This window comes from Mastigoproctus giganteus, chromosome 5 (genome assembly GCF_048544385.1).
Source record: "Mastigoproctus giganteus isolate SK-2022 chromosome 5, ASM4854438v1, whole genome shotgun sequence".
NCBI classification, from domain to species: domain Eukaryota; kingdom Metazoa; phylum Arthropoda; class Arachnida; order Uropygi; family Thelyphonidae; genus Mastigoproctus; species Mastigoproctus giganteus.
Genome location: NC_143579.1, coordinates 88659319 through 88686693, shown reverse-complemented (window position 1 = coordinate 88686693; position 27375 = coordinate 88659319). Strand labels below are relative to the sequence as shown.

General features: G+C 35.6%; 1 protein-coding gene across 4 annotated transcripts in view; it reads right to left on the bottom strand.

The window, feature by feature from the left end:
* Window positions 1-27375, bottom strand: part of tho2 (THO complex subunit 2-like protein) — a 1047711-nt gene that overhangs the window by 505001 nt on the left and 515335 nt on the right. For all 4 annotated transcript variants that reach the window (XM_090374101.1, XM_090374103.1, XM_090374104.1 and 1 more), the window contains one exon: window positions 13812-13940. In XM_090374101.1, the coding sequence (XP_090230227.1) occupies window positions 13812-13940 (129 nt within the window). The remainder of the gene's footprint in view (window positions 1-13811; window positions 13941-27375) is intronic.

Sequence of the window (27375 nt, the reverse complement as noted above, 5' to 3'; positions counted from 1 at the left end):
GGAGTCACTCAGGCTTTGATTCAGTGGTGGGTTCATTATTGTTCAATAGAGTGCACACCACTTTATATATATATATATATAAAGTTCATTGTAATCAGTGCTTTGGTATTTGTTATTGCTTATTTGTCTTATCACAGGCTATGTACATGCAGATGAAGTGAGTTCCGGGGTTCTTGAACTCTGACTCACAGTGTCCCATGTGTCAGAGTTATGGTTTTTCTTTGCACAAGGTTTATATCACTGATTAAAATCAGTGATCAGTGATGCAAACCTTGTCTGACCAATCTGATTGGCTACTATGACACAATAACAAGGGACCTGAGCAGAAAAGATATTTCTCACATCTCTGATTTCAGTAAAAGCTTCAGAAAGATGAGACTGCTGTACATATTGAAACTGGGCTGGCTATGAATAAAGGGGTGGTCAAGTGGCAAAAGGAGCAGAGTGGTAATTAATGGAGTCACTTGGGGTTTGATTCAGTGGTGGGCTCATTATTGTTCAATATAGTGCACACCGCTTTTTATATATGCACACCAGTTTATATATATACACGGGTCGTTATGCCTTAGAAAAGATATACCGGCCCTTGTCCAGGGGATAGCATTTCCTATATTAACAAACTTTTTCATTAACATACTTCTTGTATTTAATCATACTAACACTTATTGTACTTGTATAAACACATCATTTCATTTTTTATTTATATAGGTTACTTCCGCCATCAGAGGACCCCCCACTAACTCAAATATAAACCCACTCAAAGCTATCAGAACATTTGCATTGACATAGGGTGTACTGCCTACAGCAATTTCGCCATCATGCCATAGTCAATGAAAAGTGCAGCTGCGCAGTATCATTTAATCAATACATAAAACAACCAGAAGGAGGGAATTGATCCCTTTTCAGTCTAACCACCACAGAACAAGAAGGAAGTAAGAACCCATTCTCATTTAATCTGATACATACCTGTTGGGCTTTGTTTTGCCTATCCCAGTTTGCCGATTCCGACACTATTTTTACAAAATTTAAATTTAACATATATTATCTTTTCTCATTTATTAGCACTTCCCATTTAATTTCGATTAATTTCGATACAATCACCTAAAAATTAAAATCAGGCAAAACTGGAATGGGGACAACAGAAACGGGTAGGTATGGGACATTTTTTTAGTCTGGCTATCGGTCTGCTCGGAATGTGGACAAAAGAAACGGGTAGGTATGGGACATTTTTTTAGTCTGGCTATCGGTCTGCTCGAAGCCCCTGAAGAAGTAGCAGTTCGATGACCAAGTGAGAGAATGCTATTTACAATTTTCACTGTTTATTATAATTTTTTATTGTTATTTTCATTGTTCATCATCATCATTTGTATTTTTATTTCCATTTTCATTAATATAATTTTATATAGGCCGTCCAGGCTAAAGCTAGTTTACTTTTATAAATTTGTTAGTTTGGTCGTTATACACCTAATTCCCTACAGATAGATATCATTAAATAAAATTGACTAATATATATATATATATATAGTTTATTGTATATCAGTTCTTTGGTATTTGTTATTGCTTATTTGTCTTATCACAGGTTATGTACGTGTTATGTACATGAGGAAGCGAGTGCCGGCGTACTTGAACTCTAACTCATAGTGTGTCCCATGTGTCAGAGGTACTGGTTTTTCTTTGTACAGTTTGTATAGTTGTCAGTGTTATTACTCTAGAAAAGAAAGTACTGTATCTGGATTCCTACCAATTTATGTTTAATGTTTTCTTTAATTGTTCTTTGTATATTTCTTTTTGTCCAGTTATTGGTGTTGCTTCTTACAGTTTGTATCATTTTTGGTTTCATTATTCTGTGAACTAAAGTAGTGTATCTGTATTCCTAACAATCTGTTCTACAGTACAGCATTAATCATTATCTAATTATTGATTTTAATATTTTCTTCCCTTGTTTTTAATAATTTGTATAGATTACAGTTTAATTAATCATTTTCTCAAAGAAATAGTGGACAGTCTACTTATTTTATACTGCTTTTAATGTTTTATTTCTGTCCATTTCCATATTATGTACACATTTCCATTCTGCATTATTAAGCAACACTAAACAGCTGCACTCTTGTATCATTTTTTTTATTGTTATCAATTAAGCTTTGCTGAAGTGATCATAATGAACACTGTCCACTGTATTTATTAACAAGATTGGGCATATCAAGCTTAATTTCTCAGTTTATAGATATACATAGGTTGGCAGTGTGCTTGATAACAGGAATCTGGGCATACTCCTGTAACAAGAACTAGAAAAATTAGGAAGATGGGCTGAAAAATGGCAACTGAGGTCTAATGTTGATTATCACAATATTCAAATTAAACAATCCCAGAATAAAACACCAAATGAGGATGTCATTCTGTACCACACTCAAGATGAGGAAGAAAGAAAGAAAAGGGAGTGCTTGGGATAACTGTGATTCAGAAATATACAGCAGGAGGGAATACAGAAGCTCAGTAGCCCATATTTTGAAACCACTGCAGAAGCTGGTTGTTCCTCTGTGATGTATGGAGTTTGCCATTGGTAGCATCTATTTTGAACTCTGTGTTCATATCATAACTGAATTATTTTTTTTTATATTCCTATTCATGGTCACACTTGCATTATATCTGAAAATGTAGCATAACAAAGCATGGTTGTACTGTGTGATAATCATTTTTAACCATTCATCAAGGAATGAAAGTATACTGATTATCATAAATTCTGTTATTTTTTGTTTGCTCGCTTGCTTGATTTTCACTTTCCCTTAGATTTATTTATATATTTTTGAAAATGGGTATGTATCCCCTGATGTTATTCTGAAGATGCAGCATAAAGTCATAGGAAAATTTCTGCACATAAAACAGGTTTAACTGAAATGAAATAGACATGTACTTCATAAAATTTAAGAATGGTCCAAGAGATGATACACTACATACATGAACAGAAATTAAAGGCTTCCTCTTATGTTGATGCATTGCTCTGCTGTTGCAGATGAACACAGCTCGTCGCAAAAATTTACAGTGAAACACGACCAAACACTTGTGAAAGCAATATCCTCAGAAGTACGGTGGAAGTCATCAATAGAATGCTGCAGTTGCGATAGGAGATCAAGCTGAATTGCAGATAAAATTTGGTTACTTTTGCGAATTTACAAAATCACTGAATGTAGCTAGGCCTTTGGTAAGTAGAAATGAAAGTCATTTATCAAATAAGCATACCAAAAATAAAATTAGACGAAGAAAGAGTTTCATGTCAATTATGATCTAATACAGCGTTTCCAAAACTTTTTTAGTCACGGAACACTTAGAAAACACAAGTTTAGCAGGATCCAAAAAAACTGTTTACTAATATTTTATTACATATGACACAATGTGCACCAGGAGCATCTTTATTTCAAACACATGTAAAGCCAAAATTCAAATAAATGTCATTATTCTTTCATTTTTGTCTTTTATTAGCTGGTTCCTGTTTTTTCCCCTTCGGATTTTTGTGGAACAAAAGGCTGCAATTGTTCATCACTTTGAAGTGTGACAATATTGTGTTCTTTTTAATCGACATTAGTTGCGCTACTGGAATACTTTGCTTCTCACTTTAAAGTTCCTTTTTTCAACTACAAATCCATGGTCACATTTTAATAATAATATTTTGAAATACTGATAATTATCAAAAAAAAGTTATAGAAGGAAGTGAGTTTAGTTATGATATCGATTCGCTTCCCCCCCAACCCCCTGTGCTCCAGGCTAAATCGCATACGAATGGCATATTAGATCACTACATTGCTACATTTTTTCTTAGATGTCATTACCTCTACGCATACTTCTCTATGCAAAGCCTGCCAAAATAAAGTGTTCCACAGCCTATCTGATTATTAGTCTATGCCAGTATATTAATAACTGAAAAAAAAAATTATGAAACAAAAGTGGTGTACACTACAGATTTGCAAAATTTATTTATTCTATTTTATATTTTTAATTATTAATTATGATTTTTCACAGACCACAGTTTGGGAAACGCTGATGTAATAGATAGGTGGATGGAGCAATACTAGCAACTCTTTTTCCAATATAACAGTCAAGTTAGTTTGCTGAAGGTTAGTGGCACCACATAATTGGATTTTTATCAAACCTTATAAATTTTGAAATTGGGATTATGAATACAGGGTCCAATATTGTCAAAGAGTTGCATCATTACTATTAGCAAGCAATTTGGGACAAGAATGTATGAATGCTACTGCAAACCTCTGAAAATATAATAGCTTCTCCTCACAGGAAGAGAAGGAAGTCACTGGGAGACACTTGTTTTTCTTCTTATACACGAATTGTCTTGAAAATATTTTACCATTCATCCCACCTAACCGCAAATCAATTGATTCTCCATTCTTTGGCATGCTATAACATTTAACATGTAATATTTATGTAACATTTTTGATGTTACCTATCTGAGCTGGTTCTTGTCAGCTAATGTATTGATTGTTTCTTTTCTTTGATTTATTTTGCTTTCTGCTCACAAAAAAGCTGGGCGCCTCCGTAGCCAGATGGGCAGGAGTAGCAGTGCATAGCACAGCTTCTTGATTAGACCGGGGTTTGAGCCTGTGACCACCAAGTACGGAGGATGCAGAAAGATCAGGGCATGCCCACTGCATATCCCCAGAGCAATATGGCCTTAGTTGCTAATGCCCCTAAAAACCAAATAACAACAACAAAAAAGCTGTCCTTTCAAGACTGTTTTGCACCAGGAAACCTCTTTTTTTATTTCCCTCCATACTTACTTATACAACTTTAACCAAGAATGAATTTTCTACATCAAGATTTCGGGTATTTTCTACCTCTACAATTATTTATATTTAGATTTTTCACTAATGGTGAAAGATTTTGAAAGGGCATCAAACTTAGAATCTTAACCTGCATGAACTGCTCTGTATGATTTCTATATTACCAAGATGACAAATGGACATGCCCATAGTTTCCATTATCTTTCCTTTCCAGTGAATAGTAAAGAATATCAAAAACATTATCTGTAGGGATTTAGGTAGTAAGAAAAAATTTTTTTTTTTAGATTTCATTAAATGAACCATTTCCTTTACATAACTGGTAAAAATTCTCAGCATTCATCATGTGGACAATATACAGCAATATAAAATAAAACTGGATTTAAATTTTGATGGTATAATTTGTGACTGAGGTGGGAGAGTATCGGGTTACAGTTCATTGAAATTTCTCAGTAAACAGAACCTGAACATAGGCGCCTCTGTAGCCAGGTGGGAAGGAGCAGCAGTGCGTAGCACATGCTTCTTGATTAGACCGGGGTTCGAGCCCGTCACCACCAAATACGGAGTATGCGGAAAGGTCAAGGAATGACCACCGCATATCCCGGAGCAATATGGCCTTAGTTGCTAATGCTCCTAAAAACCAAATAACAAATAACAAAATAACAAGAACCTGAACAAAGAATTTGTATATACAGGGTGTCGCAGGAGAAAAGGTCAATGTTCCAGGAGGTGAAAGGATGGGTCATTTTAAGCAAAAAAGTTCACATACACATGTGCCCTATCCCGAATGGTTTCCAAGTTAGAAGCATTTGAATATTTATTTTTCAAATGACAAATTTGGAACAGTTTATAATAAATTTTCAAAAATGCCACCATCAACTTCAAGGCACTTTTCTACTCTCATGAGAACATGGCGTGTTGCTTGTCTAAGTGTATCCTCACATTCTTTTATATGGGCAACAGCGTCCATTATGCAAGCTAGCAGACCATCTCTTGTATCCACATTTCTTCTGTACACTTCACTCTTCATCCAATCCCATAAACAAAAATCTAATGGGGTTAGGTCTGGAGATCTTGGTGGCTAGTTAATGGCACCACCACGACCAATCTACCGATTAGGGAATATTCGGTCCAGATGTTGCTTCACATGTCTGGTAGAATGGGAAGGGGCCCTGTCATACTGAAAGTACATAGTACACAATGTGGCCAAAGGAATGTCCTCTAGTTGTTCACCTATTGTTATTGTTATTATTTTTTGGAGCATTAGCAACTAAGGCCATATTGCTCCGGTACGGTGGTCATTCCCTGACCTTTCCGCATGCTCCGTATTTGGTGGTGACGGGCTCGAACCCCGGTCTAATCAAGAGGCGTGTGCTACGCACTGCTGCTCCTTCCCACCTGGCTACGGAGGCGCTTGTTCACCTAATGTATTTTGCAAAACTGAAGGTAATTGTGTCCCGACATTCGATGTTCTAAAATAACGGACCTATCAACAGGTTATCAATTATACCGCACCACACACTGATTGAGAAACGAACTTGGAAATTTGTTTTCACTGTACCATGTGGATTCTCGTGCGACCATCAATGAGTGTTGTGTGTGTTGTTGATTCCATTCTGGGTAAACATGACTTCATCAGTAAATAGTATTGATGGAAGCAATTCACGATTGGCATTTAACCAATGACAGAATTCATGGCGTGGCACTGCCCCCTATGTGAAGATTTTGCACACGCTGTGGGTGAAATGGGTACAAGCTCTCTTCATGTAGTGTCGCCATACATGTGTTCGTGAAACACCAAGATGTGCAGAAAGTCTTTGTGTGCTAATTGTAGGACTACGCTGAATCATGTTTTGGAATGTGTTCCCATTCCTGCACATTTTCTTCACGTCCGCATTCAGATGAAATGTGAGCACTGGGAAGCATATCACTTTCACACAATGTGTTGAAAACTTTGGAAAACACTCTACAATCCGGAATTCGACGTGTAGGAAAGCGCCGACGATATTCTTCAACAGCAGCAGGGGCACTACCATTGCAGAAGTCATAAACATATCTGCATATTCGGCATTAGTAAAAGTGTGCGGAATTTTTAGCAAACACTTCTACAATTAGAATTGACAACTGACACTACTCATTGATTCACTCGCAGTCTGAGTCACTTCTACAGTCACAACAATCAACTGATTACTGGCAACTGACAATCAAATGGCACAGTCTGATGGGAGAGAAGAAAAATATTCTGCGCCAATTTCAAAACAAATGTACATTAAAGTAGCTCTATTTCGGAAACCATTCAGCATAGGGCACATGTTTATACGAACTTTTTTTTTTGCTTAAAATGAACTATCCTTTCACCTCCTGGGACACCGTGTGTGTGTGTGTGTGTACACACACACACACAATATGTATATCGCTTCACAAGCAACTCGGCATTCATGAGTTTTACATAATAATACATGTAAAGCATGTGTAAACTGTCTAAAGCTTATAATACTGCATTAAAAGTATTATTAATGCAACATTGTTAGTTAACTTTAATCTATGAATTTCTTTTACTGCACACATTGTATGTAAGAAAGAAATAATTGATGGATTTCTACTTTGTCTGATTATCTTAATAATATAAATGAATGAAGGAACTAAATCTAAAGGAATTAAGCATAAAACTTCATGAAAATCCATCCACTGGAAGTTGAGCTGTTGCATGAATAAGGATGGACAGACAGACAGACGTACATGATGAAGATATGTATTCTAGGTGCTTAGAATACATATATGCAAATGTGCCTGGAAATTTGTGTTCAAACCACTCAGGATTTAGTGTATTCAATGTAAAACAGATAAAAGGCTATCACAGAAGTCAATGGACTGCTTACAGTACAAATGTGTATAAAAATGTTGTTTGTTGTGCAAATGCTTTCTATGATAGGAAGTCATTGTTTTCAAAGATTATCTTTTTAATTAATGTCAAATATACTCTTGAAGAATGTACACAAAAAGCCTCTTTTGCAGAAATATAAATGTTCAATTATTTTTTTCAATCCTTGCATAAAGAAAGAAATGACATGTAAATACTTTTTACAACCACTGTATCTTGACATCAGTTTTGGCCTGAAAAGCAGATTTTTAATCAGCCAAATAATACATAGCATTACTACTGACCTAACTTGGAAGTGAGGATTTATTGAAATTTAGACAAAGTTAATGCATCATAATGGGGGGGGGGGAATCAATAAGGAAGGGTAAGATTAACAAGAAGTAATGGCATGGTTACTCTTTTTTCTGTAAAAACAGAAAAAAGAGTAACCTGCGATGCATATAAGCAATGACTGTGGCTGGAACAGGAATAGAAATAAAGGTGAAAACGATGCATGTGAAAAGAACTTCTGTAATGTCTGTTGTTCTTTTAATTGAGTTAGCAATTCACAGATTTTTCCAACTTGGATAGAATAGAAGAAGAAAGTGCAACGGAAGGATAATTGGAAGGGACGGATGTCGTGCTTTTAGAAATTAGCTGGAGTAGTGGATTTCCAGTCAGTGGAAGAAGTGAACATTAACATATACAAGGAAAAGTGTGAGAGAATGAACTGAACTTTAAGGAACACCAGCATTGGTTCAGAGCATAAATAACACTGAATGACGAGGACAGTGAGCCATCTACCATCACCCACTGTGAGCTTCCAGAGAGAAAATCTGGGCTATAAAATTGTAACACACACACACACACACACACACACACACACACACACACACACACACACACACACACACACACACACACACACACACACACACACACAGATGTGAGTGAGAGAGAGAGAGAGAGAGAGAGAGAGAGAGAGAGAGAGAGAGAGGGGTATAAGATTGAACCTTGTTTAGAGGATCTTTATGTCAAATATGATTAAAAGTCTTTGATATTTCAAGTGCATCTGCTTGAGTTTCAAACTTTTCCACTGAATTTCTCCAAATATGAGCAACATAACACAAAGTATCACCAGTGGATACTTTGTGAGGAAATCAAAGTTTTGTTAAATGAGGAAATCCATAATGACAATCATTGATCAGATGTAAGGTTTCAGGATAGTACACAGATTGGCAGTTGACAGATTTCCCAATTTGGAAACAGTGGAGTTAGGGGGATGAAAAATAAATGGGACGTAAGAATATGTGAGTAAATACTTCTGCATTGAAATTTGATGTCAAATTTCAATGTAGAAGGAAAAACACCAGAAGAATAAGAAAGTGTAAAGAGACAACACAAAAGAGGTGTAAAAAATGCTATCAAATCCTGGAGCTTTCTTGATATCAAGATTGTGCATACTTGTTCTAACATCCTTGTATCAGAAGATGATCATACTGAGTGCAGTGTCTAGTATGGTAGGAGGTGAATTACCAAGATTATTGATAAATGAGTTAGATAAAACTGGGTTGCTAATAAGTGTCAGACATAGAAGCATCAATGGACAGAAGCTACAGTCAACAGCTTTGCCCAGAGACCAAAAAGATCAACTACCATTTGGATAAGAAGCAAGATGCTATTGCAGGCCTGTTGAAAAATGAGCATTAATTGATTAATAACTATTTTACAACTGTCACAAGTTATAGTGTAGGAGGAAAATAATAATGGACATTATAATGAAGGACATTATGCTTCATTTTTCTAATGAACAACATTAGAAAAATTCAGACATCTTTGAATTTAGTACAAAAAATGAATACGTGAAACAATTAAATATTTAAACATAAAAAGAATCCCCTCTGTCTAGTGTAATGCTAAATTTCATATATAGAGAATGATACATCAGTTAACTTCCTCAAACCAGGAAAATGAAATGATTCATAATATATGTCAATAGGCACTTGTTTAACAGGATAGCTGCCACAATGTTAGAGGGAAAAATGTTGATTATTGCGAGGCCTAAACTAAGTAACTGACAATGGATATCACAAAAATAGAGGGAAATTCAAGTCAATCTCAAATGTAAAAAATGCCACATCTAATGCATATTACACATCCCACACTACTGGTTTGTAATTGTTATCTTATGAAGAACAATAATGCAATTGTCGTGTCAGATAATATTCAAACTCCAGTCAGTGAGAGGCCATTGTAAATATAATACAATAGCTAGCGAGAGGCTTACTGCTAGACTCGGTTTGTGTCAGTAACAACCATTCTCTATAAACAATTCCAAAGCTGCTGTAGTAGTAGTGGCATGTGATGCAAGAAAGCAAATGTATGAGCTTATGCAGCATCAGCCAAAAAAAAAAAAAAAAAAAAAAAAAAATCACACCATTCCCTCCAAATGCCTGTCCAGTTCCTCCTTAAATTTGTTCAACCTATCAACTTCCACAACGACAGATGGAAGTTTGTTCCAGCAATTAACCACCCGCTGGCTAAAGGCAAATTTCTGCACATCTATTCTACATCTGTCTTTTCTTAATTTCAATTTATGCCCCCTTAGGTTCGTAATCTGAACAAGTGGAAGGATCCCATCAGAATTCAGCATGCTCAACCCATTCAAGGCCTTATATACCTCAATCAGATCACTGCGCAGGTGCCTAGTCTCCAGCCACTGCAATTTGCAGAACTTAAGCCTCTCTCTCTCGGTAAGAGGATCCCTTCATTCCCCTCACCAATCTTGTTGCCCTTCTCTGTACACGCTCAAGTAAATCTACATCCTTCCTAAAATGAGGCCTCCAGACCTGTACGCAGTACTCAAGCCGTGGCCTGACCATTGCCTTATACAAAGGGACAATCACCTCCTTTTCCCTGCTAGCAAAATTCCTATATATCATTGACAAAACCCCATGACCTGCCCTGGCAGCCTGTCTGCATTGCTCAGAGAACTTCATATCTGACTGCACAATCACTCCCAGGTCTTTTTCATTTTCTACCACCTTAAGTGTAGTACCACACAGTTGGTACGTTTCTCTGGGGTTACTTCTACCCATATGCAGTACTTTGCATTTGTCAAGGTTAAACTTCAGTTGCCACTTCTTAGCCCATCTGCCCAAATTATCTAGATCCTGTTGCAGTAGCACACTGCCATTACTGTCATTAACAACCCTGCCAACCTTTGTATCATCTGCAAACTTCGACATTAAGCCTGATATACCTTCATCAATATCACTGATAAATATACAAAACAACAGTGGACCTAACACCGAACCCTGTGGGACACCACTAATAACATTAGTCCAAGAAGAGCAGCACCCATTGATTACCACCCTCTGTCTTCTCGCACGCTTAACCATCCCTTTATCCATTGTAGCAACTTACCCTTAATACCATTCTGCTCCAATTTGTACAATAGTCTTCCATGCGCAACAGTGTCAAAAGCTTTCCTGAAATCCAAATATATGATATCAAAATTATTTTTTGCATCCAGTTCCTTTGTAACCACATCATAATATCCTATCAAATTTGTCAGACAAGACTTTCCCTTAACAAACCCATGCTGTGTCTGAATTATTGCTGCAGTCTTGTCTAGATGATCCTGCAATGCATCTTTAATCAGCGACTCCATTATTTTACCCAGAACAGAAGTTAAACTAACAGGTCTGTAATTACTCCTGTCACCCTTCGATCCCCCTTTGTGAATTGGGGATACATTTTCACATCTCCAGTCCGTGGGAACCTCCCCTGAGTCCAAGGATGCTCTCATAATTATGGCTAAGGGTTTGCTTAGTTGCTTTGCCACCTCCTTTAATATAACTGGATAGATCCCATCCACCCCAGGTGCTTTTCTTACGTTTAACTTCAACAATTTCTCTTCCACTTTGCTCTCAGTTATTACAAGATCATTAAGCACCCTGCTACAATTTGATAACCTTCTGCCATTTTCAAACCATAATAATTCCTCACGTGTGAATGTAGAGGCAAAATACTCAATCAGTTTGTTTGCTATCTGAGCAGGATCATCAACAGTCGAACCATCGATGTCAAGTGGACCAATCAGATTCATCCCCTTCCTTTTAGAGTTTATATAAGTAAAGAAATCCTTACTGTTTTTCTTAGCATCTTTTGCCAAGGATTTCTCGTAATCTGCCTTCGCCTGCCGAACCTCCTTTGTGACCTGATTACAGATTAACTTATATCTGCCATAGGCTTCTGAGTCGCTTGATAATTTATATACATCCCATGCATTTTTCTTCTCTGTTACGAGTCTCATTAGTTCATTTGACAACCATTTAGGCCTATACCTTGAACAATATTTCTTAATAGGTATAGATGTGCTAAGATGCAGTGTTATACTGGGTTTTCTTATACAAAACTGTCCTTGTGCAGTCATTACCTAACTCATAAGTATGGTTCCTGAAATACAATCCACCTGTATTACATACTGAAATAAAAATGTTATTTTAAAATCTTATTATACCAGTTATAAATTTTTGAAAGTGATAATTTTATTTTTTGGAACATATCCTCTTGAGCCACAATTTACACAATGTTTCTTTATGAACTACTTTTCAGGAGAGAATGGTGTTTATTAAGGAAATTACTCTACTGCATATTTCAAAGCTTCCATAAAGTTTTCCTTTATAACATAGTAAAATAACATAAAAAGGGATTTTCAATAAACAGCCTAATAACTGTTATCTAGTTCTCTGTAACTACAGGATAAAATCATAATATAGTTAGGAAAGGATGCTACGTGGTTGTTTTCCATTAAGGTTATTATTATATTAATGTTTATTTTTTGAGCTCTGAGAGACAGAAGTATGTTCTTCCTGTGCATTGCATTGTTTAGTAATTCCGATTAGATAATACACTTTAATGTATAACAATGTAGACAAACAGCCTAATAAAATAATTTTACGTGGTATAAGAGTGGTATTAATATAATAATGACCTAAATGAAAATCATAATAGACTTCTCTACAGCACATACTTAAAATTACTAAATGATACAATGCACAGGGAGAACATGTTTCTGTCTCTCAGAGTTCAAACAAATAAACAGTATGTGAAATAGCAGGTAATCTCAAATTGTCAATCCAAAAGGGTTGCAACACAGCTGTTATCTTACTGAGCAGATAATGTGAAAAAATACTAAAATTATCAATAAATAAAGTTTAGGTAAATGGAGGAATATTTATCGTACCTTGAAAATCAAATTATGAGTTCATACTTTTATTATAATAGTAGACTTTTCTAAATAACTTTTAAATATTTAAACTGTCAAAAATTATGGCCTAAAATGGTCAGGAGTAAATGCATATTTCGTGGAGACCTCGCATGCAAGTAACACAATACTGTACACAGGTGCTGTCCTACAGCATTTGAGAGAATCAAAGTACATGGCATACTAGCAGTAAATGTCTTTCCGTATCTTGTGACGCTCAAACCATAATATTTAATTTTACAAATACACACAGAATTATATGCGTTAAATTTATTATATAATTGATTCGTTTTATGAACTCAATGGGCAGATTTCCACAACAACCTCATAGGTCCTTTTGGTATGGATAAAAATTGGGGATTTTTTTTGAAAAGTATTTGGTGAATTATATGCTGACAAAAATATTATTTTCAAAAAAAAAAAATAAATAAATAAATACATTTCTTTTTGAATAGTTAAGAGTGAATAAGTTTTTTTTTTTTTTTTTTACCAATGTAGCACATGAGTAGACATGTGGAAATACTCCTCTTGGCACCCACATATCTGCCTTTGGGTTAAGTTGGACCATCAAATCAATAGCTAGTTTTGATATAATTATTATTATATCAAAACTATCAGGTATTATTACATAGAGTAACCTTGCATTTATTATTATTAAAACAAATCTACACAAGACACTGTGCAAAGTTTGACATATTTCCCCATTGTCACCACCAACAACATTATAGAAATTTTGTATATATTAATAGTGATAAAATTATGTTGTTCAAAACTTGGTATGCCATATTTTCATTTGATCTATTCATTATCATCTCTATTCACGTATCTCCAAACAATCAAGCCAAATACAAAAATTAATATTTTAGAATTGCTAAATTAAGAAACTCCATACCTTTTCAAAGATAACCTTATCACTGTGCCATCGCATAACTGTCTCTAGCATGGCACATAAAAAACGCCCATAACGACATGCTTCATTTTCTGTACATGCTGTAACTGTATATGTAATATCACAAAATATCTGCAAAAAATTAGGAAATTATTAATATAGGAATATTTATAGAGTAGAGTGATTAACTTATTAGCTCAAATTTAATTAATTTTATTTGAAATTGGAATAAAACAATGTTACTATTATGGATTTTAAAGGAAAACATATAAAGAACACAAATGAAACATTTAAAAAACAGACACTTGCTCCGCATGGGTATGAAGAACTTCAGATGGTAAAATTTAAATGAACGTTGACTATCAAATCCAGAGTCCATAAGTTTTGATTACCAATTCAACACATTCATCTTAAGAAAAGGAAGGAAAGCAAGAATGCACTTGACAGTGGAGCAAGTAGTTCCGAACTAATTTCAACGAACAATACTAATCAGACTTCACTGTGAATTGCACAACCACTAAATTCTTCCATACCCATTGTATAGCCAATGAAGCTGGAATGGATCTTTGGTCTGATAAGGACATTCCACAGCAATATTGTCATTTACAGAGGTTTCATTACAGTTACCACCCATCAAATCCAGGGGATACCCTTCCAACAATAGATTCTTCCAATGAAGAAGATTCATTCCTAATAGAGCTAAGTCATTACATTAAAGAAAGCATCCATCTCACAAGAGCAGAGTAGCCAACCCAAGCAAAAGGACACAGAATCAGAACAGTAGCTACTATCAATATCCTACAAAACTTTAAACCTTCATAAATACATCACTTACACTTATTGTCTTCAAATTTAATGACTATAAATTTAATTGGATACAGATACAGAATGGATAATGGAAATGTTAATTAGATATAAGGAATGCAGAATTTAAATACTATGTGTATAGAAGACATGGAGGGAGGTAATTTTGCTCTTACTTAAGAAGCACAAAAAAAAAAAAAAACCTAAGCCAGTGTATACAGCAGTGTATGTATGTATATATGGGTGGTCGTTTGATAGTATAAACCAGTACTTTAGTGCTCAATATGTTCCAGATCGATTTCTATATTTGAAGAAGATTAAGAGAAGTTACCTCAATTTTAGAACACTTTCGTATGCTACTTTTCAGAAATTAAAACAAATATAACATTAATGCAAAATTATTACAGTAAAATATAAAATGAAAACAATTAAAAATTAATTTTAAATGTTTTCAATTTATTTTTTACTGTAATCATTTTGCGTTAATGTTATACTCATTTTAATTTCTGGAGAATAGCATACAGAAGTGTTCTACATATCATATAGAGGTAAATTTCTCTTATTCTTCAACAAATACGGGTGGCCAGTGCATTACTGAGTAGTCTAGTTTGACATAAGCATCGGGAAAACAAAAATGAGAGAAGAGGTGTGTCATAAGTCTAATAACTGTGACAAGTATAATGTTGTCTTATAATGGGGAATTTTAACTTTCTAGATTTTGACTGGAAATTGTGGGTTGGTCACTCATACAGTACAAAGACTTTTGTGGATTTATTGGATGACTGTTATCTATACCACCTTACTAAAAAAAAGGCATGTGATCTGATTATCAACAGCTGCTCTTCATGCATTAAGAACCTGCTCAAAAGAGAACCACTAGGTGACAGTGTTCACAGTGTAATGATATGGGACTTACTTAAACATGTAATTACTGTCAAAGGGAAAGGAAACTTGCTTTTGTAAAGGTGACTACAATGGTCTCACACAGTATTTAAAATCTATTTATTTTTAGTAGATATAAACTTACAAAGGAAATTAGGCTGGATAATGTAGATATATATTTTTTTTTTATGAGAACCCCAAACACGAGAGGTATTATAACCTATAGTACTTAGTACCGTGCTTGGGTTGGAGGTTGAGAAGACGAAAGAAGATATTTGTTGATATTGGACTTGAACTTCTGTAGATTGTAATTTTCAGGAAATACGTATGAAGGAAGGTTGTTCCAGAAAATGGCAGTTGAATGAATAAATGAGGAAGATGAAAAGTTGGTTCTATGGGTTTGAAGTTGGACAGTAAATGGATATGAGAAGTCTGCAGCAAAGAATGCAAAGAAAAGCAACAAAGCTTAGAAGGAAGGGAATGGATCACACGGGTCCACTAAATAAGAATGGTTTAAATGTTAATGATCCTACTGAACAGACATTTTACTTCAACCTTGATACAAAGTACTGAAGAACCCACCTAGACAGAAATGCAGTTATACAGCAGTCACAGAATGGATTTATTAAGGGATGATCTTGCCTGAACAAGCTGATTGGATAACATTATGCAGTAACAAAGGAATTGATGCAAAAAATAATTCTGATATAATATGCTTAGATTTCAGAAAAAATTTTGATACTGTTGCACATAAAAGACTGCTGCACAAATTGGAGTAGTGTGGCATTAGATGCAAGTTACTGTAACAGATAAAGGTATGGTTAAGTTAGAGAAGACAGAGTACCTATTAGTGGACATTACTGTTCTTGGACTACTGTTATTAGCAAAGTCCTTTGGAGGTAAAGTACTGGTTCCAGTGTTCTTTTCTATATTTATTAATGGTACTGATGAAGGCATGTCAGGCTTAATAAGTAAGATAGCAGATATGAAGTTTGGCAGTATGGTTAGTGACAGTAATCATAGTATAATAGTAAGCTACTGGAACAAGATCTATAAAAATTAAGCAGATGGGGCAAGAAATGGCAGTTGAAGATTAACATTGACCAATGCAAGGTCCTATACAAACTATTTGGTACTACACTCAGGATAGAGGAGAATGAAAATGACCTGGGACAATTGTGAGTTTCACATATGAAGTTCTCTGAACAGTGCAGATGGATTGCTAGTACAGCTCATGGGGGTTTTGTCAGCAATATACAGGAATTGTGCCAGCAGGGATAAGGAGATGATTATCCCATTGTAGACCACAATGGCTAGCCTACATCTTGAGTATAGCAAACAAGTCTGGAAGCCTAATTTTAGGTAGAATGTAGATTGCTTGGAACTGGTACAGAAAACAGCAAAAAAATTAGTGAGGGGGAGGAAAAAAAAAAAAGAGTGATTCTTACCAAGAGAGGCTTTAGTTCTGCAAATTGCAGCATCACCTGCAGCAAGTTGTGGGGAGATTTGATCACAGTGTTTAATACTTTGGAGTGATTAAGCTCAATGCTGATAGCATCTCTTGCTCACACTACAAGCGGATATAAATTCAAATTGAGGAAGGATGCTTGCATGATATATGTGTGTGTGTGTGTGTGTGTGTGTGTGTGTGTGTGTGTGTGTGTGTGTTTGGCACCTCCATAGCCAGGTGGGCAGGAGCAGCAGTGCGTAGTACACACTTCTCGATTAGACCAGGGTTCGAGCCGGTGACCACCAAATATGGAGGATATGTGGAAAGGTCAGGGAATGACCACCGCATGTCTCCGGAGCAATATGGCCTTAGTTGTTAATGCTCCTAAAAACCAAATAACAACAACATGATATATGTGCAGAAGCTGGGCTTTGGCCAGCAGGTGGTCAATTGCTAGGATAGCTTTCCATCTGTTGTTGTGGAAGGGGGCACTCTAATTAAATTCGTGGAAGAAGTTCACAACCTATTAGAGCGGATGGATGGGTGATGAGTTTTGCATTTTAGTTTATTTATATTTATTGGCTGATGCTGTATAAGCTTGCTTTCTTGCATCATTTGCCACTACAAAGGTTAATAGGTGAGCATTTTACATATTCTGAGTTCTTTGCAGTTCACAAGCTGTGTAATAAAATACCACAATATGAACTTTTAAAAAACAGCAGAAATAATTGAATTTAAAATTAGACAATGATATTTAATGTAGATTATACAGTAATAAAAATAATAAAGGGTTGACGGATATAACAAATATACAATTAGAGACCAATTCTGAAGGCAAGAAGAAGAAAATACCAACAAAAACTACTAAGAAATTAAAAATACATTTGTTGGAAGATGAAAGCACTAAATTCATGTATGAAAGTCGATTGAAAGATAAACTCAAATCAGATGAAAGTGATAATGCTGAGGAAATCTGGTCAAACATGAAAAAATCAATTCTGGGAGCTGCTGAAGAAAGTCTTGGATATAAACCTATAAAAAATAAAAACTGGCTAAGAACTTGGAATGAAGAATTGAAACAAACAATCAATGAGAAAAAAAAGGCCTATAAACTGTTCCTACAAACTATAGATCTACATCTACACATAAAATAAAGAGCTTAGAGCAGAAGTCAGAAAAACTAACCAGAAGAATCCGACGAGATGACTGGGATAAATTTGTTAAATCTTTAGAGCGTGATATCACGGGCCCACAGAGAAGAGGTTTTAAATTTTTTAAGAAATTACAACTAGACACAAATGATCAAATAAAAACCAACTCCATCTCCCAAGCAGAATGGAAGCAACACTATTCCAAACTATGGTATAACCCAGGTGCTAGGGAATTGGAAGATGAATCCACGATAACCAAAGTTGAAGAAAATATAACAATGGAAGAACTAGAGTTAATATTACAAAAATCAAAAAAACAGAAAAAGCCCAGGCATAAACAATTTGAATGTAGAACTATTTAAATATGGAGGCACCTTACTAAAAAACACACTACTAAAATTATTTAACATCATATGGCATAAGCAACAGATACCCAAAGATTGGGAAACAGGAATAGTAATCAATTTACACAAAAAAGGCTCCAGAAATAACTCTAAACAATTCTATAATAAGGCTTACTATCTCTAACAACTACAGAGAGATAACAACTGCTGCAAAGCTATACTCTAATACACTAAAGAATAAACATAATAAACAAAGTGAACAATTCTTAGAAGAAGAACAATGTAGGTTCAGAAAAGGGAGAAGCACAATAGATGCCATTTTCTCCAAATTCAATCTACCAACATTTCTGCTCTTTATTGATTATGAAAAAGCATATGACAATGTAAACTGGGAAAAGCTTTGTCAGATCCTACGTGAAGAAAATATCCCAACCCAACTCCGGAAAGCGATCCAAAGCCTATATAAAAACTCAAAAGTCTGTATAAAATATTCTAATGGCCAACTATCAGACCCGATAAACACCAATAAAGGAGTGAAATAAGGATGTGGACTATCACCAAATTTATTTAATATCTCCATCACTAAAATTCTTAAAAAATGGAAACAAACAATTAACAACGGAATACAGTTGAACAACAGGAATAAAATCCAAACTATATTATATGCTGATGATCAAGTTATAATCACAAAATCCGAAGATGAACTACAGATAGCAGAAAATGAACCTAATAGAATAGGTAAAAAAGTACGAGACGAAAATCTCCACCTCAAAAACAAAATCAATGGGATTATGTGGAAAGTACATACAAAGAGTCAAAATTGTTATTGATGATAAAATAATAGAACAAATATCTGACTTCACCTACTTGGGAAATTTAATATCAAATGAAGGGAAAGACATCCACACTAAACTACAAAAATATAATAAAATGAATGGAAAGATTAAACGCAACTTCGGAAAACAAATGACAACCGAAACAAAATTACGACTGCACAACATCACTTCCAAACCAGCCCTCTTCTACAGCTGTGAGACTTGGGTCATAAATAAGAAAGATGCACACAAACTAGAAGCAGCACAAATGAGCCTTTTAAGACCATTATTAGGCTTTACAAGACTAGACCACCAAAGAAATATAGATATCCGCAAGAAATTAAAAGTAGATAACATTGTAAATGACATAAAACGGTATCAGGAAAAATGGATCAGCCACATAAAAAGAATGAACCCAGACTGGATCCCAAAATTAGCCTTTAATTACAAACCTACAGGCAAGAGAGAGAGAGAGAGAGAGAGAGAGAGAGAGAGATGTGGGTCGACCAAGACAATGATGGCGAGATCAAAACCACTTCCAAGAGCTACAACGGAACAGGTCTTAAAAGACCTAAGGCGGACCAAGTTCGTGATGATGATGACTTTGTTAAACAGCATGCAACCTTTTCAAACGTATGAAATTACATGTTGAATGGGAAAAAGTGCTAAAGGCATAATGCAAATGTGTGTGATACATTAATCATGTGAGAAAGGGGTACTTGTTAGACAAAAACAAAGTTTTTTTTCCTGTAATCCAATGAAAATGTTCTGTTGGTCTGAAATCCTTTCCAAAGCTCAGTTTGAGTTTTGAGAGGGATTTCAAAAAGACCAACATTTCATCATTCTGAAAAGAACTGCTATATTGAATGCTATTACTTTGTATTCTATAATTAAACTTTATTACTTTGTGGTATCAAATCGAAAAGGGAAACGTTTTGGTAGCATTTGCAACTCAGATAAAAATAATTACAATTTGTAAAAGAGTCAAGTATATCTTTTGGTCATTCCTACCTCCTTACCCAATAAACAAAGATGAGTCAGGGGACAGGTGCTGAACAATTGCCATTATAACCATTGTGTCACTCAGCAATTAGGTTGCAAGTAAACAGGTTGCAAGGAAGGCCCATGGTGTCCTATCGATGATCTATCGAACTTTTGCAAGTAGAGATAGGGACGTGATAATCCCATTATATAAGGCCTATGTTAGACCACACTTGGAATACTGTGTTCAAGTATGGAGACCGCACCTAAAGAAAGACATCGAGCTTCTTGAAAGGGTGCAAAGAAGGGTAACTCGCCTGGTGAGATCGGCAAAAGGGCGTCCTTATGAAGAAAGACTTCGAATATGTGGGTTGCAGAGTTTGGAAACTAGACACCTTAGAGGAGATTTGATTGAGGTGTTTAAGGCTCTGAGAGGCATCAGTAAAATGAATGAGGACAAAATTTTCAAGATTATAAATGATGCTAGAACTAGGGGACATAAATTCAAGTTATGCGGGGAAATGTTTAGATTGGACTGCAGGAAGTTTTATTTTAGCCAGCGAGTTATAAATTACTGGAATAAGTTGCCTTCATGGGTGGTAGAGGCCGACAGTTTGGGGAAATTCAAAGGTCATCTGGATAGTACTTTCGGGTAAGGGAAGCGCAAAGGATGATAGGATTAATTTCCTTTTTATTTAATTTTTAATTTCATTTTATTATTTTTATTTATTTATTAATTATTATTATTTATTTATTTAATTTTTGTTTTTATCATTGTTTTGTTCGGATTTTTTTTTTTTTTTTTTTTTTTTTTTGGCTGGTGCAGCATAAGCCATAGGCTTTCTTGCACCATACGGCCGTTACTAATACTAATACTAATACTAATACTAATTACACCCTCCCCCCAACAACACAGATGGGAGAACTTGGAACAATTAGATGTTTCATTTTGAAAGGCTGAAACTTAAGACAAATAAACTGTTCTTTAGTGAGATAACCTGTTATTTTGACTAACAGGCTGCTGAAATACAAAAACAGCAGGCATCAGCAGACATAGCTAAAGGTAACCAATGCCACAAATAAAGATAATATGTATTCATGCCATAGCTAATGCAGAAAGTTCACGCATGTTTAGTACAACAATAATAAAACAATTTGCAATCATTGTTCTCACTTAACAATCTAAGAGAGAGTGTGTGGGGGGGGGGATGTTTTATTTCAAGCTATAACACAGGTGTTAAAAGATATCATCAACACATGCATTATACCAAGGTACCACATGTATAAATGCATATTGAAATACTTAACATTCATTATAAAAAGTACCAATATCTGAAAAGGCAAAATTTTGATTAACCTAATACTGAGGTTCCAGAACATTTCAATTATACACAAATTTTTCATATACAATTTTTAATACCTTTTTATGATATACTTTTAACACTTATCTCCACTTAATTTTTAAGTGTAGATAATTTATATGTACTGTATTTATTTCAACTTTGTAGATGCATGAGCAATTTAAGCCATGAAGTGTCAAGTAAAAAGTAAAATACACCTAAAAGGTCAGTGGCAGGGTAGCCAAAAAATAATTTTATACCATGTAAAATGGTATAAAAGTCAAAGGTACAATAAATTAATAAAAGTAAATAAAGAAATAAGAGTGCATATGACTGACTTTTAAAAATTATATTTATATATATTTAAACAAATTCATGGTATGTAAAAAATTAAAAATTTCAGACAGTCTTTGCCAGATAAAATCTGATTGTGTCTAGGCTCAGTCAAATGATTAAAAGCACAATAACATTAAATGTGTGCATTCACAAAGATATGCTTAACCGTTAAAAGGGTGTTACAATGCTTGCAAACAGGAGGGTCACAAACCTCAGCATCAAAGAATGTGCAAGATGATTACACCTGATATTCAAAGTCAATTTAAAACAACTTCCTCTCTACAGTTCCTATGCAGACTAGGCTGTCAATATTTACAGGCTTAATCTCGTATAATTTGCTTGAGGGCTGTGCATGTCATGAATTTTGCCACTGGGAAACGATTTTACTTCATTACTTGCAGTAAACGTATATCAAAATAAGATGGCTAAAGATAAAGTAGCTGCTGCTGGACCTGGGACCTGACTGAACAAGGATTATACACTATTGTTGATACGGCTTGCAAGAAGTCGGAGAACTAGTACATATAACACATTACTGGAGGTGGTGAGTTTAATGTGATCCTAAGCTGCTTTATAGCATGCAAATCAGTAGTGAATAAGCTGCTTTCAGTGGGAATCTGGTCATATATTGTAATGTCTGGGAAGACAGCAGCAGATTTCAGGGGTTCTTCTTACTTCGAACCATCTGCGAACACTAACAGTAAGACAGAAGATGGAGAGTTGCACTTCTGCCAGTTGTTAAGGCAGAATCACAGGAAGAAAAACGAGCATGCCAAAATGAAGAGGATTGTTGTTGTATTGGAGCTATAGTGAATATTATGAAATTCAAATTGGTGGACAGCAAGTCCAAGATTTTAAACTCTGGATATGGAGACCAAAATAATGGGCAGTGTGACAGTTGTTCACAAGGGGTGAGGGAGGATTTCAGTATAAAATCATACTGTAGGGAAAAAACTACATTTGCCGAAGAAATAGGGACAGTTCATTTGCTATCACATATAGACTTTGAGGAGTTGTTCCAAATGCTCCAGCAGCAATACAAATAGCCCGATGGTGGATGGGTTCAAGCAAACGGAATACAGTTTTTTTTTTTTTTGACAGATGCATATATACTAAGGACCCGTCATCTATCATCTATTTTTGATCAAAGCGCATGATCAAATAGATGAAGTAAAGTGTACTGACCTGCAATCCATGGAGAAAGAGAAGAGGGGATATTCAATGGTTTCATGTACTTTGTTTGTAGTTGAAGAATATGCAGAGGAATGGTCAACTTTTTTATCAAGTCCCAAGAATTTCATTTCTAGAACTACTGAAATATCATTTTGAACAAGACAAAATTCAGATTTCGGGCAAAAATTATTTTTGTGTAAAAAATATATGCAAATGGTCTTCTAAGGTGATAACCTGAAGCTACTGGCCACTGCCCAGGGGTTAAGTTGATGGGTGGTTTGGTACAGTTGTCCTTCATCAATGACCGTTATTGCCATTAGTATTAGCAAAGGCCACATGGTGCAAGGAAGTCTATGGCCTATGCTGCACCAGCCAAATAAATAAATAAAAAATAAAATAACAAAATATAAATAAAATAAATAAAAATAAAATATAAATAAAATAAAAATAAGAATAAAATTTAAAAAAATAACAATTAATAAGAGAAAAGGAAAGAGAAAACCTCTGCATTTTCCTCTTACTGAAGGTAGTTATCCAGCTGACCTTTGAATTTCCCAAAACTGTTAACCTCTACCACCTATGTAGGTAACTTATTCCAGTAATTTATAACTCACTGGCTAAAATAAAACTTACTGCAATTCAGTTTAAACATCTCCCCCCCCCCCAGTAACTTGAAATTATGGTCCCTAGTTCTAGAATCATTTATAACCCTGAAATTTTCATCCTCATTCATTTTGCTTATGCCTCTCAGAGCCTTAATCACCTTGATCAAGTCTTCTCTAAGGTGCCTAGTTTCCAAACTCTGCACCCCACATATTCGAAGTCTTTCCACATATCCTTCACCTGGTGAGATCGCCATTTTGCCAATCTCACCAGGTGAGGTTTCCATACTTCAACACAGTATTCCAAGTATATAATGGGATTATGATGTCCTTATCTCTACTAGCAATTGTTTGATAAATCATTAATAGGACACCATGGGCCTTCCTTGCAACCAGTCTATAATGCTCGGAGAACTTCATTCTGACCGTATCTTAATACCAAAGTCCCCTCCACTACAGGCTTTAGTTCAACTCCACCAAGTGAATAAGTTATTTTAGGTTACTGTTCCCCATGTGTAATACCTTACACTTTGCTGGATTAAAGCATAGCTGACATTTTTCTGACCATTCGTGAAGTCTATCTAGGTCAAACTAAAGAAGCTCTGCCTGGTGGTGATCATTAACTACTCTACCAATCTATAGATCATCTGCAAATTTAGACATCACACCCTCTATCCCTTCATCGATGTAATTTATGAAAATCAAAAACAACACTGGTCCTAATACTGATCCTTGCAGAACATTTCTTCCATCAACCCAATCTGAGGAATAATCATTTATCACAACCCTTTGCCTCCTACCCTGAAGCCATCCAACAATCCATCTAAGGATTTTCCCTGTGATTCCAACCTGTTCTAACTTAGAAAGTAACTGCTCATGTGGAACTGAGTCAAATGCTTTGCTGAAATTCAAAAAAACAATGACAAAATTATTGCATAAGTCTAGTTCTTGAGTGACACTGTCAAAATAGCAAACCAGATTAGTTAAACATGATTTTCCATCTACAAAACCATGCTGAGTACCCTTCAGAATTTAATTTCTATCTAAACGATCCTGAATTCCATCTTTGATCACTGTCTCCATGATTTTCCCAACTGCTGAAGCTGTACTAACCAGCTGCTAATTTCCCACTTCACTCTTAGAACCACCCTTATGTATTGGAGATACATTGGCACTTTTCCAATCCAAGGGAATCACTCCTGAGTCCAGTGATGCTCTTATAATTAGCCTCAATGGTTCAATGCACTCACTTGTCGCCTCCCTTAGGATTATAGGGTATATGCCTTCATAATCTTCACAATCTCCTGGCTTGTAGATTACTCCCACTCTCATTATACCTTTGCTTTCAACTATCTCACACCATACAGATTCTATACTAGCATGCAAAATGTCTGAATCTGGGAAAGCTTTTCTCGCACTCAGGCTGCTTTTGATGAGAAGCATGCCCCCACCATCCCTTATATCTTCCCTATCCTTCCTAAATACATTATACATTCTGTACTGAAACTCATCATCCCTATCTCCCAGTGCCACTATGTTTCCATAAGCCCTATTGTGCCAGCGTTACTTGACCTAATCAGCAGTTCAAATTCGATCATTTTATTGACGACACTTCTGATATTATATTATAAACAATTAAGACTTAGTGTTCTTGTAAAGTTAACTATGCTGACACACGCCTTAAAGTTATTTAAGCTCAGCCGACCGGGCTAGCCAGGTAGGTAAAGTGCCTGCCTGGCAACCCAAAGGTCGTGGGTTCGATTCCTGCCTCGGGCTTGGATCACAGTAAAATGCAAAAACTTTGAGAGGTGCAATATGGCCATAGAAGCTGATGCGGCAACAACTAACAAAAAAAAAAAAAAAAAAAATTTAAGCTCGCTTCCCCAGCATTCAAATCCGCTCATTTGAAACGTTTCTGTCCTCAGAACATCTTGCTAATATGTTCTGTTGCAGTAACAAACAAGAACTCTTGAAGTATGTGCAAGCATTACTTTGATCAATATTATCAGATAAACACATATGTACAGTACCCTGTCCCCCCCCAAACTAGCTTTGTTTGTTTGTTATTTGGTTTTTAGGAGCATTAGCAACTAAGGCCATATTGCTCCGGGATATGCAGTGGTCATTCCCTGACCTTTCCGCATCCTCCGTATTTGGTGGTTACGGGCTCAAACCCCGATCTAATCAAGAAGCATGTGCTACGCACTGCTGCTCCTTCCCAAAACTAGCAGTTCCCCTCAACATTTAAGGTATCCTCAATAATACTGGCAAAAACTCTTGCACCACCTGTGTTTAAATGTATCCTGTCTCTACAAAATAGATCCCTTCTCGTTACAGGTGCGGGCCAAGCTGATAGTAAGTTTCCTCCAAAAGCCTTGCAGAGTTTTTCGAGTGTTCATTTAAACACAAGGCTTTCAGTGTATAATCCTGAGCAGAATTGTAGACACATAAGATATGGTGACCTAACTCGTGGCATTTCTTCAGCATGGTCCTATATTTGTCTAACAAATCATCAGATCGTGTATGCTTAATATGTCATTAGTTCCCACATGAATAATAATATTCTCTTTACCTTAAAATCTGACAGTCTGTTGGTGACATCATTAATAGTTGCTCCTGGCAGATATACCTTGGTTCTAGTCCACGTATCCTTATTACAAAAAAAATTTCCCGTTTCCCTGAGAACTGAGTTTCCTAATAAAACTAAGTCCTTTTGAACCAGAGTAGTTTTCACTTGGTTATTCTGTTCAGGGGCCCGAATCAGGAGTGCATCACTTGGTAGGCTACTAGTCTTGAGTCCTTACTAGCTCCCAGTTACATTATTTTTGAGGACAAGCAAATGTTTTTTTAATGACTCACTATTTCCCACATGTGGGAAAATATGATAAATTTGTCAAATCAGAGAGACAATACTATTTACAGTTGGAAGCTGTTTGGTAATTGGGTTTTTATGGCAAAAAAAAAAAAAAACAGACCCCTTGAAACAGATCCTTGGAGTACTCCTCTTGGCAGAAAGGTAGTGAGACGATGGATCCCAAACTTGGAAAGAATGACAGGATAAAAGTTTTTAATAAAAACAGGGAGATGGCTTCTTAGACCATTCTGACTGTTTGTTTTCCCTCCTGTTGCCTGATGGTCTGTATTATCTCTAGCATGGGATTTGCATGGATGGTTTCAGCTGCTTGTAAAGGCACTTAACTGCTTTTTCTATTAAGCATAGTGCTTTGAGTTAGGATAGACCATTCTCACATCATCGTCTTGCCCTTCCTCTACTTTGTTTGCTGATGGGTCTCCAGTTCTTTATTATTTTTACACAGGTGTCATTATACATCCTGTTTATATGATTTTCCCATTTTTCCCCTATTATATTTCCATTCATTCATTAACAGGTTGTATTTCCTCACTTTATCTCTTAGTGTTTCGTTAGTTATTTTCCCTTGCTGTTTTCATTTATTTGTTTTATTTTTGCTTGTACATCTTGTCTCAGCTGTATACAGCCAGGCCTTGCATAATGCAAGTTTGATTAACACGTTTTTCAGTTACCGCAATTTGAAAAAAATTATATCACATTTTATTCTACGTGATCCAAATTTCCAGTTAACGTGATCTTTTTTATTGAAAGTTGAAAAAGATTTCAATCTCGTGCTAAGCGTCTGACAGCCAATAAATGAGCGTTTGTCCGCTGCCTG